The sequence below is a fragment of the Aspergillus alliaceus genome (genome assembly GCF_009176365.1).
Source record: "Aspergillus alliaceus strain CBS 536.65 unplaced genomic scaffold BDW43scaffold_3, whole genome shotgun sequence".
Taxonomy (NCBI): domain Eukaryota; kingdom Fungi; phylum Ascomycota; class Eurotiomycetes; order Eurotiales; family Aspergillaceae; genus Aspergillus; species Aspergillus alliaceus.
The window spans coordinates 1014024-1032663 of record NW_022474686.1 but is presented as its reverse complement, the minus strand read 5'-3'; the positions used below and the strand labels follow the sequence as shown (position 1 = coordinate 1032663).

Here is an 18640-nt window from a genome sequence, read left to right as displayed (position 1 = left end):
TATTCCACATTCGTAAGAGAAGGCTATGGCTGACACATTTTGTACCCGAATTAGGGACTCATTCGGTGATAACAGTCACTGCTGTGCCACACAATAAATAACCTCCGCAACTGTACGCTAAATTGCGCCCAGCAGGTGGCACAGGACCTACGCCGCTCAAGCCACCATGCTCTACACGAGCCTTCTTCTCCCATTGAGCATTATTTACAATAGTGTGTGCTCATGAAATGAGAGTTTGATCTCCTCGCAACGGTGTGAAGGTTTTATTATTACATGGTTAATCATGATCCTTTCAACACAATATTGATTTATTGAATGTAGGGGCGTTACCTGATCATCTGTGCTATCAATATCGGAGGCATTCAGATCACATTATTATCGCCTTACACGCCAGAGATAAACTCTGAATTATGGCCAAAATGCAACCATTATGAGATTAACGGACGGTTCTTCGAGTTAGCAGCTTACCTGTCGCCTAGACATGTCAACCACCCTTTGTGGCGCTGGATAATGTGCTATGGTGTCGTATCAAGGCTTGGGATATTTATTAACATTGTCCATTATGGGACCCGCGAAAGTAAAAAGAAAGACAGCTCTGACCAAGGAGACGGTACATCTCGCCCGGTCCCTTTCCCCTTCGGTCTTACCCCAGTTGCCAATGTCTGTGCCGCAGCAGGTGCTAAGTAGCGTGCCATCCCATGGGTTTGCACATCAACCTTACTGGGCATTATAGGTTAAGACTATTTCGTGCTCGGAACCTCACCGGCTCGGTTGAGTCCCGCAATTGGCCACCGTGTGCACCGAGACTTGTCCGTTTTTGTGCGGTTCGATTCAAGTCCACGGTCTTGTGATACATTGCTATCTCCTAACTTTGTTGTCATGATTCCTATTCTCCATCGTTGGTCCTAAGGCTTCTACGCCGCCTGTGCCCAGTTGCCGTGGTGCCTTTTTCCAGTTAGACACCTTTTCCTAGGACACTGTTGGAGTAACGGCGCAAGCTCGAGCCATTTGAAACTTCTATTCATCGTAACGACCGGATTCCTCTGGGTTATATGGAATGCTACTCCTTCAGTCTCATCATGCGGCAAAGGCAGAGGCCAGATCGCAGCCCTTGCCAGAACTAACTTTGGAGGCTAGGAGTAGATCATACTGAAGGTATAGTCCCCTTCTCGCTTGAGGCACCTACTTGACTACGGCATGTTTGGGCTCTCTGGGAGTGTACCCGCACTCACCCGTGGTTCGCGACAAAATTATAAATATTGGGTTGGCTGCTGCTCATCTGAATTCAAGATTACAAACATCCTTTTTCCTTTGAGTCCTGATCCAAGGTTAGATCATTGTACTTATCTACCCCCTATGACCGCTCCTTCGAGACAATTTCGCAGCCTATCTATCGGCGGCAAAATGCCACGAACGCCAACTCAGCCCGAAGGGGCATGTCCCGAAGACAGCAATAGAATCATGGAAACAGAAAGTGACGAGAATGAGGCAGGAGAAGGGGAGTCGACTGAATTCTCTACACTACAAGGAAAATCCGGTATCACCTATGACCTTAGAAAACTGGATCCTGAGTCCGAAGCGAGAGCCCTTGTCGGTTTGACGAGTCGATTCGACGTCATCGGCTGCCGTAAAACGAAGACAGGGTTTGAATTCCTGTTCTCGGAGCGGCCACGAGTTCATATAGACTCAGACGGTTATACTTGCACATGCGCGACATTCATAGGCCGACCTGGCATTGCCTGTCAACACATTTTTGTAAGTTCTAGCACGACCCACTCCAGTTGTCAACCTCTGCTAACCTCTGACAAGTGGCTTCTCGACCAGCTCCATGGGTGTCTCATCCCTCAAATCCCTAACTACGATGTCCCTTTATCGAGCGATGGCCATCCCCCAGTATTTGCCCGCATCGAACGACTCCTCGATGATAAATTCGAAACGGTTGTAGAACAGTTGAGCTGGCAGTATGTCCGTTCAGAAGTGGAGGGTGGCATGAGCCGTCCGCAGAAGGTAAGAGATATCATGTCTGCCTTTGATACAGTTGTGCTTCCCGAAGATTTCCGTCTCGACCTTATAGACGACGCTGGCCAATCGCGCACACCAGAGCAATGCGTGGTCCAAGGGGACTTCGTGGCCACCATGTTTCGGCTCGCCGTACACGATGACACCGTTTTCGCGAGCCTATGCAAGGCCATGCCCCCCGGGGCCTGTGCGGCAATTTATTTCGATAAAGTGCAGGAAAGTTCACGGAAATTGCTGGCTGATTTCGATCGCTACTGCCAAACGGGACCGCTTTCGGGATCAAACGTGGACGTCGATAACGTGATCGGAGAACTGCAGCGTAATGTCAGTCGAATTCAAGCAAACATTGTTACACGAGCGCCATACGGTGTAGAGGGAGCTGCTAAAGCTTTGGTGACGCTGTTGGAGGACATCTGCAACCGCAATAAGGACTCCCTGGACGGGAATCGCTGGGGCGGAGTGACCTTCCACGGAGAGGACGAGGATCAACGTAACTTATACCATCAGCTCATCGGGAAGACCGAGGAAACGGGCGAATACTTCATTTTGGACGCCCTCGAGCAGGTAGCAGGCTCAGATCTTCACCAGTTCAGGGGAAGGCTTCAGGCGGTTCTCCGCAGAAATGAGGTCAACCGCGCGCCAAAGGCATACATTCTCAAATTGACTGCGCTGATCCGTCGAGCTGAATCTAGTTCCTCTGGCTCCGGCCAGAAACGACCAGCAACGGCTACGTCGGGAGGTCACGGTCAAAGCAAAAGGACTCGCTAATGTCTAGTGGCATTTTAGACGTTTTTGTCGATACCCTCCCTGTCTTCCATTGTTTTCCCCTTTGGTTCACACGATAGACCAATGAATCGTGACCCAGTCAAATACCAGCGGGCCTGGTATTCTCTAGCTTTGCACTGCCTCGCATTCCACTAAAAAAACAAATATGAATATTTGCCACTATATACTTCCCCAGAATTCTATGGTGACACAACACCCGAATTCGCACCATGGTTTTCCGTGAACTCTATCTGGCGCTCTGGAATGCACCAACTCTATTGCTACGACATCCTTCATTCCTCCGGACCCAGCGGACTGGTACTGGATTGTACCAGTACCGTGGTTATCACATTATCACATTCCGAGGAAGGGGGGATGGTGAGTGAGGTTGGAGCTTTGGTTTAGGCCTCTCCAGGGCTCTTTGCCTTGCTTGACATCATTCCTCTCGTTGTCCTCGGAGAAAGAAGAAGAGAAAAGGCTCGTCATGTGGCGAAGAGCGGCTAGACGTACAGAGTAGAATTGTAGCCTTACGAATATGCACCAACATGAACAATTGTTGAAGCCGGAATGCATCCCATCCACAATTGAAGCGATCGCACATGCCAATCCCTGCACACTATGATCATATTTCATTGACGTATCCTTTTTACCTATCTTACTAATTTAGTAATTCCACATTCAAGAATTGGCCGGCTGGCCCAATGGTAAGGCGCTTGACTACGGATCAAGAGATTGCAGGTTCGAATCCTGCGTCGGTCAACCTTTTTTCTGCTTCTTTCCTTCTCTATCCCTTTTTTGTCGCGTTTCCTACTAGCCACACCCTACGCTTTTTTCTTACATTCTCTTTTTGGCTCCCTTCTCTTAAGTTCTTAAGGTTGTTTGTTTTCTGGTACATACTCTTTGGGCTATGCTACTTTAGGTTAATGCAACCTAGATCGCAAATGCGATAAGAGCTTTACGGATATATGTAGCTCGAAGGTGCTGTTGGTATATTCCTCCAAAGGCACTACAGTCTAGAAAATCATATTTAATTCATGAAGTACATCATGCAAATTCCACTACCTGGTTATCACAACTCATATCAACAATCTTAGAATAGCCTGTAAGACATTTGTATTAAATGATATCAAACCGATCAGATTTACAATCCTATGAAGCTATCTCAAAGGCCTATCTAGGTGGGAATCATGAGGCCATCTATATGTGGCCTGATTACCATAGTATTCAACAGTCCACGTACTACCGCAGGTGGTCAATTCACCAGGTATATGTTAGGTGCCTGCGATACTAGGTAATTTCATGGGCGTATTAAATAACAATCGACTACCAGTCAGATAGCTAATGCCCACCTTATTCAAATTGCCGCTAGCCAACTTCCTAGGGTCTGGTATACTTATAGCGTTTGCCATGGGCTTCCCCCGGTCTCACACTTCGTCTTCGGCCTCGCGAGTTCCTGGAGTCGTCCTTTCATGGCTCTCTTCTTTCGTTTTAGATGCATATTGCACCCTGACTGGCAAGTCGCTGAGATGACGAACACAGATCCCTCTTAATGCCCGCCGCTGCTAACACGGTTACTCGTCCTAGAGCTGGATTGAACGAGATGCTGAGCACTTCTCCTTTAGCGATGCTACCTGTCCTCGATACTCGACCTTCGCAGCTACATACCCGTTTCAAACCCTAAGAAGCGTGGAGATGTTTGAATTTCTCAGCGACGAGCCGGTGACCTTAAAACCAATCGCACTGATGCTACATTGGAGAAGTAGAACGTCTTGTATCAGACGGACCCTATGCACAGATTACAAACGGTGGATTGTGTTATTACATCCTGTTTACTTCATCGTGTTTCGCAAATGACACATCGTCAATGAAAGGAAGAGAAATACTGATTTAAGACAAGTCTAGGATAACTCGTCCTTGTAGTTTACCCTGCTCCATCTCCTTGAAGACATTGGTCAATTTGTCCATCTTCTCCGTTCGGAAGTGCGTTTTTACTATGCCCCGCGCCGCAAATTCCAACACCTCTGCTGCCTCAGTCCGATTTCCAACAGCTGACCCTGTAATATAACAATGTTTGCCTATCAAGGTTACGGGCAACGCAGTCGCAATGGGCTGAGGGTTGTGCTCAGGGAGTCCTACACAAACCATTGTCCCGTTGAAGCGCAAGAACTGCACAGACTGGGCATAGGCTGCGTTGGAAGACGTGCAGACGATGACTGCATGAGCACCTAGGTCACCAGCAAGGGACTTGACATGGGCGGATATAGCTTCGCCGTTGTCATCACTCGGGAATTTTGTGAGATCAACGAAGTGTTCTGCGCCGGATTCCTTGACTAGCTCCTCTTTACTGCCGTGGTCGATGCCGATTACACGCAGTCCCATGCCCCTGCTGGCCAATTGGACGGCAATGTGGCCCAGTCCACCACCAGCACCAGAAATGACGATCCAATGTCCAGGGCGGGCATTGCTTCGCTTGAGAGCAGCGTACACCGTGAGACCTGCACAAAGCATGGGTGCTGCTGCATCTGATTCCAGGCTTTCTGGAATAGGAGTCACATAGTGTGCGGGGCCTAAGGCATATTGCTGGAAAGTGCCTGGGGTATAGTATCCGGAAACCTTCTTGTTGACGCAGAGACCTTCTGAGCCAGCCTGACAAGGTTCTATACGCAGGTCAGTATCTGTCCCACTTATATAATCGAGGATTGTACATACGACAGTTCGTGCAAGCGCTGGAAAGCCACTTGATCCCCACCCTGTCTCCAATCTTGAGGCCAGAGGATTCAGCTCCGGGGCCAAGCTGCACAATCTTACCAACACCTTCGTGACCACCCACCTGGCCGGGCTGCGTAGGGTGTGGGAGGAATTTCCACTTGTGGTTATGAGCATTGGATGGTAAATCTTCGAAAGGGAGTTCAACAACGTACAGAATTTGTCATGACACTATAGTCTGAATGGCATACACCAGAGTGCGTGCTACTGATGTGTTAGTGGGAACTGGAAACCGACAGAATTTTCTCCCTCTCGTTGTAGCACATATCAAAGCTTACAGATTGACCAGTACCTCGCCTGCGCCAGGCTCGGGGACATCTATCTCCACTACTTTGGTTGACACAGTTCCAGGCTTATCATAGATAATAGCCTTTTGCTTCTTTGGAATCTCAGAAGTGGCCATGTTTGACAATGTGTGAGGTTGGCTGGAAACCAATTGGATAATAGAAGCTGTGTGATAGAAACAGATGCTGTGAGACGTGCCCTTGCAGATTTGTGGACTCGACGCTGCTCTTTTTATCTTTGTTGAACAAGCCACGCCAAGTGCCTGATCATCTTGTGTGGTGGGTTGATGTGTAACCCATAGTGGAAAGAAGAGGTGGAGATCTCCTTGCGACTGCGGATCCGACTGCGGGGATGTGATCATCGTCCATCGAGCGCTTGTGAAAGCATTCTTAGTGGTCGCAGTGTGGTATTCAATGACTTGGTAAGCCAATTAGGCGAGCACTTTCGGATTCCGCGGAGAGTCTCTGGTGAATGAGGGGGAATTGATGGCCGAGGGCTTCGTGGCGCAGGCCTCGGCAAGGTATGACTGTTATCACCGCACATCACTCAAATTTGGGATACTGGCCCTTCTATCCTTGAGCGGAAAATCGCAAGAAATGTGTTAAATATATACCTGGTTCTAACCAATGTCCCAAAGGTACCAGTAAGACAAGCAATTGTGTGATTGCCCTGGACAAACCGTACCCAAATCCTTCGGCCCAATGATCACCGAATGACAAGTCAAATAAGTTGATCTCCCCACACTCTCAGCTCAATTCCATTCCCGATTAATGCAGGGAAACAACAGAGCTTAGCGGAAGTTGGTGACGGGGCTAGCTCTCCTATAATTGTATCAAACAACACGTCCTTTTACCCCGCAATCCACCCCCACATCATCGCGATTCACCAACTACTATACTAATAATTAAGTCGCCATTCAAAACGAAAAGAACCGCAAAAATGGCTATTCCGATCGTAGATTCTCACATTCATCTTTTCCCCAAATCCCACCTCTCAACTCTCGCCTGGTATGGGCCCGAATCTCCACTAGGGTCCCAGCACTCAATCGACGAGTACCGTCTCGCGACATCTTCAGCCTCCACTATCCCAGAGACCGCTGACTCGACCTATCTCCGCGGCTTCATCTTCCTTGAAACAGATCGCATCTCTTCCGTCGAGGAAACTGGAAAAGGCTGGTCTCACGCTCTAGATGAAGTCTCGTTGCTCACGAGAATCATAACCGGAACCCCTATTCAGGGTGAGGGCCATCGCGATGTAGATCAAGATCTCTGTCTGGGGGTTGTTCCGTGGGCGCCTGTACCCGGAGGTTCTACTGCGCTGCAGAAGTATATGGGCCTTGTGAGGGAACGGACGAAGACAGAGGGTGTGTGGAAGAAGATCCGGGGCGTGAGGTATTTGGTTCAGGATAAGCCGAGGGGTGTTATGCTGGAGGATGGTGTTGTTGAGGGGCTGAAGTGGCTTGGGAAAGAGAAGTTGGTTTTTGATCTGGGGGTGGATGCGAGACAAGGTGGGCTTTGGCAGTTGAGGGAGGCAGTTGAAATGATGAAGAGGGCTTATGATGGCGTAGAGGAGGCCGACAAGGTTGTGATTGTGATTAGTATGTTTGATTCTGATCCCCCTTCTCATTTGTCTCTTTCGATACTGTTTCTCGCTTTTAATCACTGACATGCTTGTAGATCATCTTTGTAAGCCAAATCTCCGGCTACCTGATGCATCGCCCGCCTCGGTAACTACACACCCTGACTTCCTGGAGTGGTCGTCTCTGGTTACTGCGATGGCGCAGTATCCTAGGACGTATATGAAGCTTTCTGGTGGGTTCTCTGAGCTACCGCCGCTTTCCTCACATGCTGAGCCCGATATGGCTTCTATCGTGGAGAGAATTCGTCCTTGGACTGATGTCGTCTTTGATGTCTTTGGTGCCGAGCGAGTGATGTTTGGATCTGACTGGCCAGTCTGCAATGTTGGAGGAGGCGGCAACGAAGTCTCCTGGAGACGCTGGACGAGTGTAGTTGAGAACATGTTAGAGCAGAGGAGATTGACCGATGAAGAGAAGAGGGGCGTATGGGGTGGAGTTGCAGTGAAAGCATATGGGGTCGAAATTTAATCTAATCTAAGAGCCCTGGTAGTATATACACTATCTATCATGATGAGATATACCAATTCCAATCTATACATTATATTCTCACTGAAGATTTACAAACAGTCCACCGTCCACAAGAAGCTGTGCCCCCGTCTGCAACCTCATAATTAGCGCCCTAACCTCCAAGATGAAGAAAAGGAAATGCCAAGGCTTACCACATAACCACTCAACTCCTCAGATGCCAAAAACACCGCCGGCCCCGCCAAATCCAGCGGCTGACCGAGTCTCCCCAAAGGTATCCTCCCCTCCATATATTCCCTCTTCACTGGATCACTCATATCCTCATCGTTCAGCTGCGTCCGGATCGTCCCCGGCAGCAGCGCATTGCACCGAATCCCATATTTCCCCAACGCCACTGCAGAAGACTGCATAAGACTCAAAACCCCAGCCTTAGTAGGCGTATAATGCGTTTGCCGGGCCCCACCAACCAGCGCCGAAATCGAACTGATCCCAATAATCGACCCCCCGGGCGGCGACTGCGCCAGCGCCATCTGTCGTGCCGCCGCCTGCGTAGCATAGAAAGCCCCAGAGAGATTGGTAGATAACGTGTGACCGAGAAGGGAAGGGTCGACCCTGTCATAAATAAAGAAGTAAGCATCTGTACGCCCTTAGAGCAAGCCACGCATCTATCTGCGTCTGGGAATGTTGTAGGGTAGGTAATAGGTATTAGGTAAAAAAACGCACTCTAAAAACTCCTCAAATCTACACACGCCGGCATTGCTCACGAAGACGTCTAAGCGGCCGAACGCCGCGACTGTTTTGGCGATGAAGTCCCGTCCAGTTTCGGGCTGAGTGACGTCGCCAGCGACGGCGAGGAAGCTGTTGGAGTTGGCGCCGGTGATTTTGGAGACATCCTTGTGCAGGGCTTCGAGAAGGGGGTCCTCTTGGGCGCCGCCGAGGTGGTTGATGGCTACTTTTGCGCCGTGGCGGAGGTATTCGAGGGCGATTGCCTGTTGTTTTTTTTTATTGGTGTTAGGTTGGGGTTATGATGGGTAGGGGATGGAGGTAAATACCCTTCCGATTCCAGTTAAACCGCCTGTAATGGCGGCGACTTTGCCAACTAGGATTTGGGGGAGAGGCATTGTTGGGGGGTTTTGGTTGGAGGATGCGATTGAGAACTGTCGTGGAGGATTATCTTTTATAGCATGAGAAAATTATTTTTCCAATTGACTTCGTCTTGTCTTCTTGCTTTCTTTTCGCTTTCCCCATTCTAAACCCCGCCTCGCGATAAGATAGTGGGCAATTGGTGGAGCTTTGTTCGGGGGTTTCGTGGCATTGATACCCCGAGCTTACCAGCATTACCCCACATTCTCACGTTTAGGGGAGTTGGCCCGGCTCTAAGGCATGTAGTATCATATCGATATGTAGGTGGTCGTTCCAATTCATTGTCATAAATGGGTTCTTAGTTTCCTGTCTATGCAGTTCTAATTTGAAATCCATGATTATGTACATGAGAAAAAAAAATGCAATGAAATTGAAGGTTCAGCTTTATATCTCCCCCACGTATAAGTAGAATCCTCAGTTCCACGCTTAGTGAGCTGTGCCGTTGGCTCCATTTTCCTTATCCGTAGGTGGAGCCAGGCTTCTCTGGGGCGCAGGTGTGAGAAGAGAAGCAGCTGGGATCAAAGGAGCAGAAGGATTCAACTCGAGACCGAAGCCGGGCTTATCCAGGACAGAGACGTCGAGATAGCCCTCGGTAGGAATAGGCTCGTTGAGAAACAGGTTTCCAAAGACGGGCTCGACGGTGTGCCCATCAGCAGAGTTCGCAAGGTACTCCTGGAATGGCGTGTTGGGCTGCGAGACCACATAATGGTACGAATAGGGTCCAGATGCGTGGGGGACAACGGGTATATCGTATGCAGCTGCGAGCGCAGAGACCTTGAGCAGTTCAGTCAAACCACCCACCCACATAACGTCAGGCTGAACAATATCAAGGTTCCGGCCTTCAACGAGCTTCCGGAAACCGTAGCGGGAGTATTCATGTTCACCAGTGGTGAACTTAGCGGTTGGGTGGGCTCGCTTGAGGAGGGCGTGGCCGTCGAAGTCGTCAGGGCTTAGACACTCTTCCCACCAGTCAATGTCGATTCCCTCGGCTTCACATTTCTTCACGAGCTGAATCGTGTAGGGAACATTCAGCGACATATAGCAGTCCACACGCAAGGGAAAATCAGGACCGACGCTTTCTCGCTGCTTGCACAGGTATGCCACGTTCTTCAGAAGTCCTTCTGTACCCTCATCTGGACCGTGTGGCAGGGCCACCTTAGCTCCAGAGAATCCCATGGCTTTAGCTGATGCGGGCTGAGGTCCGGTGCAGTAGAAGTCAAGACGTGACCGAGTCGCTCCTCCGATGAGCTTGTAAACAGGTTCGTTGCGGATCTTCCCTTGGAGATCCCAGAGTGCCAAATCGATGACCGAGATCACGGCAACTGGAAGACCTTTCCTGCCGTAGAACATAGACGCACGGTACATCTTCTCGAACAGGTCGTTGACATCGCGAGGATCTATCGTGCGATGGAATAGTTAGTCTAAATATGTTGCGCCCCAATTCTAAAGACCGTCCGAACCTGCGCCGAGCAAGAAACGCTCAAAGTGCTGGTGCACCAACCAGCAAGCTGGAGGGCCACCAAAACCAGTCGCGAAACCCTTGGTCCCATCGGTGGCTTCTATTTCCACACAGAATGAGCCCAAGACATTGATTCCCCATGATGTTCGCGATCCGCGATATTGTGCCCATTTGGTCATGGGGGTGGAGATGTCGCTGTCGATCAACCAGTGACCTCCTTTAACCTAGACGTAGGGTTAGTAGTTTTATCTTTCCGCATCAACGAGCATGGGTAGAACATACATTATGATAGTCACCACCAGATCCTACACCATCAATAATGAAGGTCCGGATTTCTTTGATACGGGGAAAGGGGGATATAAAGCCCATGATGATGAGGATGAGTTAAGGAATTGTATAATAGAATAAGCTCAAGGATCTATGGAGGATGTAGAATAGAAAGCACCCAAATAGATTGCAAAGTTGCTCCGGGGGAACCCGGCCATATTTGAACGCATAAGTGGTCATCGTCTTGAGGGGGTATCCTCGGTCAAGATGCTGCGTCTCGGTGCAATGCTCTCCCGAACCTAGAAACTGTCTCAATTTCCAAAAATGGATGATCCCTCTCTCCGACCTGTTAGTCATCGTCCGCGTGACGGACTCGTGGGAGAAACAGAAAGTGCGACTCCGATTGGCAGGAAGTCCGATTTGTGGAGAATTCTTTAGTGTTTTGCGGGGTTAATCACCGATATTTGCCTCAGGCATCAATTAAACCGTCCTTTCCCTTCAGGTTGTTGATTCTTTCAGTCTCCTTTGTCTCTATACCCCACTCCCGAATCTCATTTTCTTGATCTGTGACTGGTGCCAGACTAGATTTGGTTCTTCATAGAATCATTCGGCTGCCGGACCGAGCTAAAGTGATCACCGATACAGGCCCCAGTCATGACGCTGTAGGGATCTGGTCGTGGAGCTGTTATAACCCCGACCTCGCTACAGTACCATGCCGAACGCTGCACCTGCCGTCTCTGCGCAGCAGACTCCTCTGATAACGCGCTCCTTTGGAGATCACGATAGAGATCAGAGCGCAGATGAATCGTGGTCTGCTGGTGATACCGAAAATGACCATGTCGCTCATAATGGAAATGCGTCTCGCGCATTGAAACGCAAACGCCCCCTCACAGTGTCGTATGTACCTACGCCCGGAGCATGAGTTATCGTCTTCCTTTCCCTCGTCCTCTAGTCCAGCTCTAGTACCCGATAGTATCTTATGAAACAGTCAAACTAACGGCTCAAGATGCGAGCTGTGTAAACAACGGAAAGTCAAATGTGGTGAGTAATTCCTGCCTTAGTGACTCCACAGAAGTCATTCACCACCCTCTTCCTCCCGTCATGGATAGTGCTGTTGTCTAAAGTAAATAGACCGAGCTCAACCAAGCTGTGGATGGTGCTCTCGTAATGGTCAGTTATGCGAGTACAAAGAACGAAAGAAGCCGGGCCTTCGAGCAGGGTATGGGAAAGAATTGGAACAGCGATTAGGTATGCTTTCATCCTCTCCTTTCAATCTGCTCAAACAACCCTCCTCTGCTCACTTTCGACTCTCGGACCATTGCTCATATAATGCATAGATAGGCTAGAGGTCGTGATTCAGACACAGGCGCGTCTCATTGAAACTCATATACTACAAACCCGACCTCGGTTAAACCATGAGTTTTCCCGCCCTGGCCCCCATTCTTACAGTTCCCCGTCAGAGCCTTCTGCTACTCACAGAACAAGTCCTCGAAATTCAGCTTACTTCCAAGAACCAGTATCTGTGCTAGCGCCGCCACGTCAGTCTGAAGCGTCAATAACCAGCCCTTCAGACAACTCTGTCAGAAATGTGATGCATGGTCATTTAACAGGTGGTTTAAACCACCCTATTACCGTCCCACAGGCCCCTGATGCTACACACCCAAATGATTACACGGGTAACGAATCCTCATTGAAGGTGCCTGTCAATCTGTTCTCTAACCAAGAACAATCATTCTCGGATCCGGAACTCGATCTCCCGCCGTATGATCTGTTATATGCCCTGGTGGATCTTTTCTTCGAACATATAAATACATGGTGCCCTATTCTACACCGACGGACGACTTTAGATACCTTTTTCGGCCCCTCCCCTCTCGAGGAAGCTGATCGCATGGTACTATATGCCATCGTTGCAACTACCCTTCGCTTCTCGAGCGACAACAGACTCACCGAACAAAATAGGAAACGATACCATGATTCTTCGAAGCAGAAAGTCCTACTTTATGGTCTGGAGAGCACCTCGGTGAAGGCACTCCAAGCCCTAGTTATATTGGCCTTGGACCTGGTGGGCTCTTCCAATGGACCTCCCGGGTGGAAATTGCTTGCTCTGATTACACGATCTATAGTTCAGTTGGGGCTGGCTGTTGAGTCCAAATCCTCTCTCATCGCCCCGGTTTACCCATCGATTTATACACTAAGAGCGGTTACTCTTCCAGAGCCGGAGTCTTGGATTGAAGATGAAAGCAGGCGCAGGCTTTTCTGGATGGTATATCTCTTGGACCGATATTCCACCATCGCGACGGCATTTGATTTTGCATTGGATGATAAAGATATCGACCGCAAGCTCCCATGCAAGGAAGTTTTTTTCATGAAGAACCAGCCTGTCGAAACTAGATGGTTTCACCACTCAGGCGACCGCGCTGATTACCTCAAGTGCGCCGAAAATGTTGGTTCCTTCGGACTTTACGTCGAGATTCTCGGAGTCCTCTCCCGCATTCATATCTTTTTGAAGCGACCGGTGGACATTGGGGCATTATCGGACGTTGAAGAGTGGCAAGCAACATATCGCAAATTGGACAGTGAGCTAACTGCCTGGGAGTTTGGTCTTCCAGCTGAATATGCCTTCGAAAACTCCTCTAGGCTGTTCAATAGTTCGAAAGCAAATAAAGGCCTCTCTTGTGACTGGGTACAGCTTCATGCCACATACCAAACGTAAGCATGGCTCCTACCTAAAGCCTTCTCTACCAAAATTTCTCTGGTGATAACAGTTCCCAATGGATACAGTGCGGTCATCAGACTCCATTCATCGGCCGCGTACCCGACAACGCGTTCTCCGATCTTCACTCCATCATACAGTGCTAGTCAGCGTTGCTTGTTTGCGGTCGAGAATATTCTTTCTGTGACACGATTTGTCGTAGACAACAACATGCTTGACAAACTAGGCCCTCCCTTTGCCTTTACACTCTGGGTCTCTGCGCGCTTACTACTTGTTCATGGTTCTACGATTGCTCATAACGTGAGCACTGATATAATCTTCTTTGTTGACACGCTTGCTCAGATGGGAAAATACTGGAAGGTGGCTGAGCGTTACAGCACAATCCTGCAGCGTGTTCTTGACGAATATGGCGAATATCAACAATCTGGTATTGATGAAGCCGAGCGTGTAACGCCATCCACCGTGAAGATTCTTGCGGATATGAGACGCTGTGCTTTTGACTTGGACTTTTTGATATCCCGACAGCCACGCTCCTCCCCTGTTGGCGGCCAACTAACTGTACCAACGCCTGCTACGCATCCACGAAACCTTGCGCCTAATGAATTAGAATATCTCGATGTTTTCGGTTTTTTCAATGTGCCACGAGTACCTGCTGCCAGAGCTCCTGATATCGCTGGTCTTGATATTAGCGAGACGGTCAACAATCCTATGTCAATACACGGTCTAACGGGGACTGTTGTAGATGGTGCTTCCTCAAATACAAACGAATTCAATATTACGAACTACTTGATTCCGACTCCGGAGACAGACTGGCTATTCCGACCAGAGGGCTAATGACCACCACATAACAGACTACATTTTCGGATATTCTCTGTACCACATAACGAAAATAAAGGAGACATATTCTATTTTCGGACTACTCTAGAACAGCATGCGTGGTATGCAGTCTTTGTACTTGCCTGATGGATACAATTCGGCTTTCCGCTGCGGATTCGATCACAGGGCGACGACCTTTGTCAAAATGCGCAACCGCAGTCAAACTTGCATCTGATAGAGCTTAATTGGTATCACAATACTGCGAAGGTGCTACTGATGATTTATTGTTTTGCAGCTGAACCAGGACCAAGAGCGTTGTGGGGATGCAATCTTGCACTAGAGTCAATCTACTCACCCTTATTTTGTTTGCTTTTTGGATTGCGCCGTTACCAAATTCGAGACAGATCCAAGGTTTCCCGACATACCGTTACATTTAACATAGGTCACTGCGGCCTTTTTGGATAATATTACTACATCACTACTATATCAGATAGTGTCTAACTATCGAGGGCTCTGAGATTACAAGGTGCCGGGAAATATGTATGATCATCTTTTGATGCCTGAAACACCTCAAGGCACTTGTACAATAAAGAGAGTATTTCAATAATTCATCGTATGTACAAGTGCAATCCAAGGAAGTAGGAAGACAAGATTGGAAAGAAAAAGGAAAGAGAAGTCCATAGAATCCCCACAAAGCAACTCAGTATTCAAATTAGGATCCAGCCCGGACAATTCAAATTCGAAGAAAACGAATGCTCAAACAAGCAAGAATGCATTTCACGTATCGTAAGAGGCGTATTCAAACACCATGGAACGGTATCTGACTCTGGATGTATCGTGTTTCAACAACAGTTCAAGACAAGCACTTGGACAATGAGCTTCTTTTATGAAAATCTCAAGCCCGAAGAAGACCAAACCTTGGTGCACTATCAGCTTCTAGTGTATAGAGCTAAACATAAGAAATCGTCGAAATGGTTAATGGAAGGAACGTAAGCGCCTTGCTTTCAGGTTCTGGAAGTCGAAGGTTCTTCATCAGCCGGCTCAATTCTGACAAGTACCTCTTCAAGAAATCCTTCTAAGAATGAAGAGACGTCTGCGCCCATTCCGACGGGTGCTTCGTTGTCCCAGCGCTCAATCCTCGTAAATATACCGCTCAGGTCGTTCACGAGAGACTCCATCATTTGCTGGACGTATTCGCGATTTGATTGCAGTTCGTATGTTTCCATCCTGGATTGGCCATTTTCTATACTAGCGTTTCGCGAAAGAAGTTCTAGGCGACGGGCCCGACGGCGAATGGCTGCCTTTAGAGCAGGTAAAAGAACGCTATTCAGAGCCGTAACCTCGTTTGATGGCGGTGCTCCACCAGTAGCCTGTTGATGGGAATCCGTGCCCCTATGGATCTGATTGAAACTATGCCCAAGACCAGGCGGTTGCATCGGTGTTTGCGGGAGTCGTTGTGGCTGGGGAGATGCGTGTCTTGGTATTGGTGGCGGGCGAGGATGTGGCTGGAATGCTTGGTGTTGGGGACGGGGTTCGACTGCAGGTCGGGAACTTTGGTCTGAAGGACGCCGCAAGTGCTGTGCCGGCAAGTGTTCTTGATGTGAGGGCACCCCCGAAGAGCGAGGTGTGTTGACTTTTCTAGGTTCTTGTGGGACCGGAATAGCACTTCGACTTTTTACTGAGGGGGATGGACTTTCTGGAGAAGCGTCGATATGAAGAAAAGATATGTCTTGAGCTAAGGACTGTTGTAGAGCTTTATCGTATTCGCTCCCAGGACTCTCTTTGAGCTGTTGAGGAGCTGGTTTCTGGAGATGAGAAGGTGTTCGAGGCTTGACCTCTGATGGCCCTTGTTTCACTGGTGATGGTGGCAAAGGAACCTTTGTAGGAGACGATGGCTTTGATGCAGCGGCTTGGATATTCTTTATTTGTGCAGGCCTTTGTGGGTTGTTGCCGTTTGCTTCCACCGATTCTTTTTGCGGTCGATCTTTGGGTTCCCACTCTGGAGATTCGTGACCCCGTGTGTTCATGTCTGCTTCTTTCATAGGCTTTAAACCAGGGCCCCGTCCTGCGGGGCGAACGGTCCCGAAATCCCAAAGATCATCGTCTTCAGTGTTTGCGGGCTGTAGTGGAGGTTCATGCGAAGCTTCTTCCTCGTCATCAGCACTTTTGTTACCATAGACCGCGTGCCAACGCTCATAGCGTTCAATTAGCTCCGTGAGGTAATTTGTCTTCTTCGCCCTTTTGATAAATGGATGTTCAAGTAATTCCCTAGCTGATGGCCGTTCTCTAGGATCGCGGCGCAGGCATAGCTCAACAAAGTTCTTGAAAGCTTTGCTATAGTTTCCTTGCAAAACAGGGGGAGGGTTCTTGGGGATTAAAAATAAAACTTTCATGGGATGAATATCAGAGTAAGGGGGCTCTCCATTGGCTAGCTCAATTGCTGTGATACCGAGGGACCAGATATCCGCCTTATAATCGTACCCCGATTGCTTGATTACCTCTGGGGCCATCCAAAACGGAGTGCCTACGAAGGTATTCTTTTTAGTCATAGTTGCCGTTAGTTGGCCAGACACGCCGAAGTCCGCCAATTTTACCTGGCCGCTCGAGGTTAGAAGTATGTTTGCAGCTACCAATCCTGTTAGTTGCTAACGCAAAGATTAGAGTTTTCGAGAATAAAAAATACCTTTCACATCACGGTGCAGCTTCTTATCGCTGTGAAGATAGTCCAATCCCCGAAGAAGCTCCTTGAGAATAATCATGATATACTCCTCAGGAATCGTGCCCGGGCGCATCAAATCAGAACAACTGCCCCCAGAGCAGAATTCCATGACGATCCATAAGCTTGAACCTTTCAAAAAAGAGCCATGATACCTCGTCACATATGGAGAATTGAGTTCAGACAAGATCGCGATTTCCTGGATGATGTCTTCAACTTCGTCTTCAGCATTTTCCACGTCGATAATCTTGATTGCGACAGAGGAGCCGGTCCGCTTATCAACCCTAAGACGAGAGAGGCGATGTCAGAGAAAAACTCACAAAGGATATGAGCGCAAGTTTAGAGCATACCCTTTGTAGACACGCCCGAAGCTCCCACCGCCTATGTGCCGAGTTAGGAACATTGCCACTGTGATGCGAAGGTAATGATCAATGGGAACATACCAATACAATTCTGCTTCATATAAATCGTCTCTGGGTCCACTAATCCTTCCATCTTTGCTGAGTGCGAGGTTTGTCCGCGGAAATCGAATATCAAGAGTTCACGTGGCTCTGTAGCACTTTATTCCGTTAGTCTATGCAAAAAGCGAGGCGCGCAAGCACAGATTGGTAATGCAGAGAAATGGATGGATTAAGCAAATGAGATATAAGACCTTGGTTGGCAGAGACAAATATGTTGACAGTGCATAATCAGTGGAAGGGGGGCCCAGTATAACAACGTACCGATAAGGTTAACAAGGAGAGCCGGTCTATGTTATGAGGAGACAACTAGGTATGAGACATTGAAGTATTGTAGGAATCAATAGAGGCTCATCAAGGAAGAATACTATTGAAGATAGAAAAAAGGTTAGTCGCAAAGTTATCCCTGCGAATGTTGTCGCTAGTCTTAATGCTCCACTTACTATTGTTTTGATGAGATCCCTCGCCCGGTGGGATCTGGAGCTGTAGGCCATCAACAAAGCGGCGAAAAGCGCTAGAGGAACACGAATGAACGAGGTTGAATCAGTCTGCCCCGAGGGTTTCCAAGCCAGCAGTACTGATAGGAGTAAGGGGTTCGACTGGGCTCCGAGTCTTAGCAACAACAGTTCGAGGGAGAACAAAGGATTGTTTTTCCCTTGCATTGATTGATCCTTTGAGCAGCAACCACAGGAACCGACTGATGATTGGGGCAGCGCGGGGTCGTTTTTGCCGGGCGGTGGAGCTCCCCTTGAGGAGCTCCAGTCATGCATCGGGATTCCTTAGGCGGTGAAACTGAATGGTGCAAGGTGTAGGCTAAACCTGAAGGAGTTACGATTATCGGATATACTACTGTCATATCTACAGAGGTCACCCTTCCATGTATGAATGTTCTAATGTAATCATAACAAAATGCACGTCAAATTGATGGACCTCGACTGGCACAAGGTCGGTTACATGAATATATATGAGAAGGATTACCATACAACTCACTTATACTTGGTACTTGTATGAACCTCATACGGTTGCGAAACATTTCTGTTCTTAGTTACATATCCCTTCAGATATAGGCTCGGCTGCCCTAATCGGGGGCGCGTACAAAATGCCATCTTTTCCCCTCCTGCCCATATTATTC

At 48.6% G+C, this 18640-nt stretch overlaps 7 protein-coding genes and 1 non-coding gene across 8 annotated transcripts; 4 read left to right on the top strand and 4 right to left on the bottom strand.

Annotated features, from left to right (window-relative positions):
• Nucleotides 1-1404: 1404 nt before the first annotated feature.
• Nucleotides 1405-2787, top strand: BDW43DRAFT_296832 (uncharacterized protein; the record flags this gene model as incomplete). The annotated part of the gene is made up of 1 exon (XM_032044276.1): nucleotides 1405-2787. The coding sequence occupies one exon, from the start codon at nucleotides 1405-1407 to the stop codon at nucleotides 2785-2787; it is 1383 nt and encodes a 460-aa protein (XP_031905493.1).
• A 684-nt stretch (nucleotides 2788-3471) lies between these two features.
• Nucleotides 3472-3543, top strand: BDW43DRAFT_t23. The gene has a single exon. It is a non-coding gene; the product is annotated as a tRNA-Arg (tRNA).
• A 1128-nt stretch (nucleotides 3544-4671) lies between these two features.
• BDW43DRAFT_296831 (zinc-dependent alcohol dehydrogenase) lies at nucleotides 4672-5953 on the bottom strand (the record flags this gene model as incomplete). The annotated part of the gene is made up of 4 exons (XM_032044275.1): nucleotides 4672-5441; nucleotides 5494-5650; nucleotides 5706-5754; nucleotides 5829-5953. The coding sequence occupies 4 exons, from the start codon at nucleotides 5951-5953 to the stop codon at nucleotides 4672-4674; spliced, it is 1101 nt and encodes a 366-aa protein (XP_031905492.1).
• Nucleotides 5954-6576: 623 nt separating this feature from the next.
• Nucleotides 6577-8020, top strand: BDW43DRAFT_121147 (uncharacterized protein). The gene is made up of 2 exons (XM_032038073.1): nucleotides 6577-7432; nucleotides 7512-8020. The coding sequence occupies exons 1-2, from the start codon at nucleotides 6775-6777 to the stop codon at nucleotides 7937-7939; spliced, it is 1086 nt and encodes a 361-aa protein (XP_031905491.1). The 5' UTR covers nucleotides 6577-6774; the 3' UTR covers nucleotides 7940-8020.
• BDW43DRAFT_320395 (SDR family NAD(P)-dependent oxidoreductase) lies at nucleotides 8018-9057 on the bottom strand (the record flags this gene model as incomplete). Its single annotated transcript, XM_032049073.1, has 4 exons — nucleotides 8018-8068; nucleotides 8131-8548; nucleotides 8660-8925; nucleotides 8989-9057. The coding sequence occupies 4 exons, from the start codon at nucleotides 9055-9057 to the stop codon at nucleotides 8018-8020; spliced, it is 804 nt and encodes a 267-aa protein (XP_031905490.1).
• A 327-nt stretch (nucleotides 9058-9384) lies between these two features.
• BDW43DRAFT_262245 (L-rhamnonate dehydratase) lies at nucleotides 9385-11079 on the bottom strand. The gene is made up of 3 exons (XM_032040408.1): nucleotides 10821-11079; nucleotides 10540-10762; nucleotides 9385-10476 (listed from the first exon to the last, which is right to left on the bottom strand). The coding sequence occupies exons 1-3, from the start codon at nucleotides 10905-10907 to the stop codon at nucleotides 9506-9508; spliced, it is 1281 nt and encodes a 426-aa protein (XP_031905489.1). The 5' UTR covers nucleotides 10908-11079; the 3' UTR covers nucleotides 9385-9505.
• A 262-nt stretch (nucleotides 11080-11341) lies between these two features.
• BDW43DRAFT_262243 (putative C6 transcription factor) lies at nucleotides 11342-14867 on the top strand. The gene is made up of 5 exons (XM_032040407.1): nucleotides 11342-11702; nucleotides 11812-11846; nucleotides 11937-12053; nucleotides 12143-13514; nucleotides 13587-14867. Exons 1-5 carry the CDS (start codon nucleotides 11518-11520, stop codon nucleotides 14350-14352), a joined length of 2475 nt encoding a protein of 824 aa, XP_031905488.1. The 5' UTR covers nucleotides 11342-11517; the 3' UTR covers nucleotides 14353-14867.
• Nucleotides 14868-14875: 8 nt separating this feature from the next.
• On the bottom strand, nucleotides 14876-17845 carry BDW43DRAFT_121061 (putative Ste20-like serine/threonine protein kinase). The gene is made up of 5 exons (XM_032038072.1): nucleotides 17773-17845; nucleotides 17494-17601; nucleotides 17401-17431; nucleotides 17018-17334; nucleotides 14876-16960 (listed from the first exon to the last, which is right to left on the bottom strand). Exons 2-5 carry the CDS (start codon nucleotides 17543-17545, stop codon nucleotides 15339-15341), a joined length of 2022 nt encoding a protein of 673 aa, XP_031905487.1. The 5' UTR covers nucleotides 17546-17601; nucleotides 17773-17845; the 3' UTR covers nucleotides 14876-15338.
• Nucleotides 17846-18640: the final 795 nt, after the last annotated feature.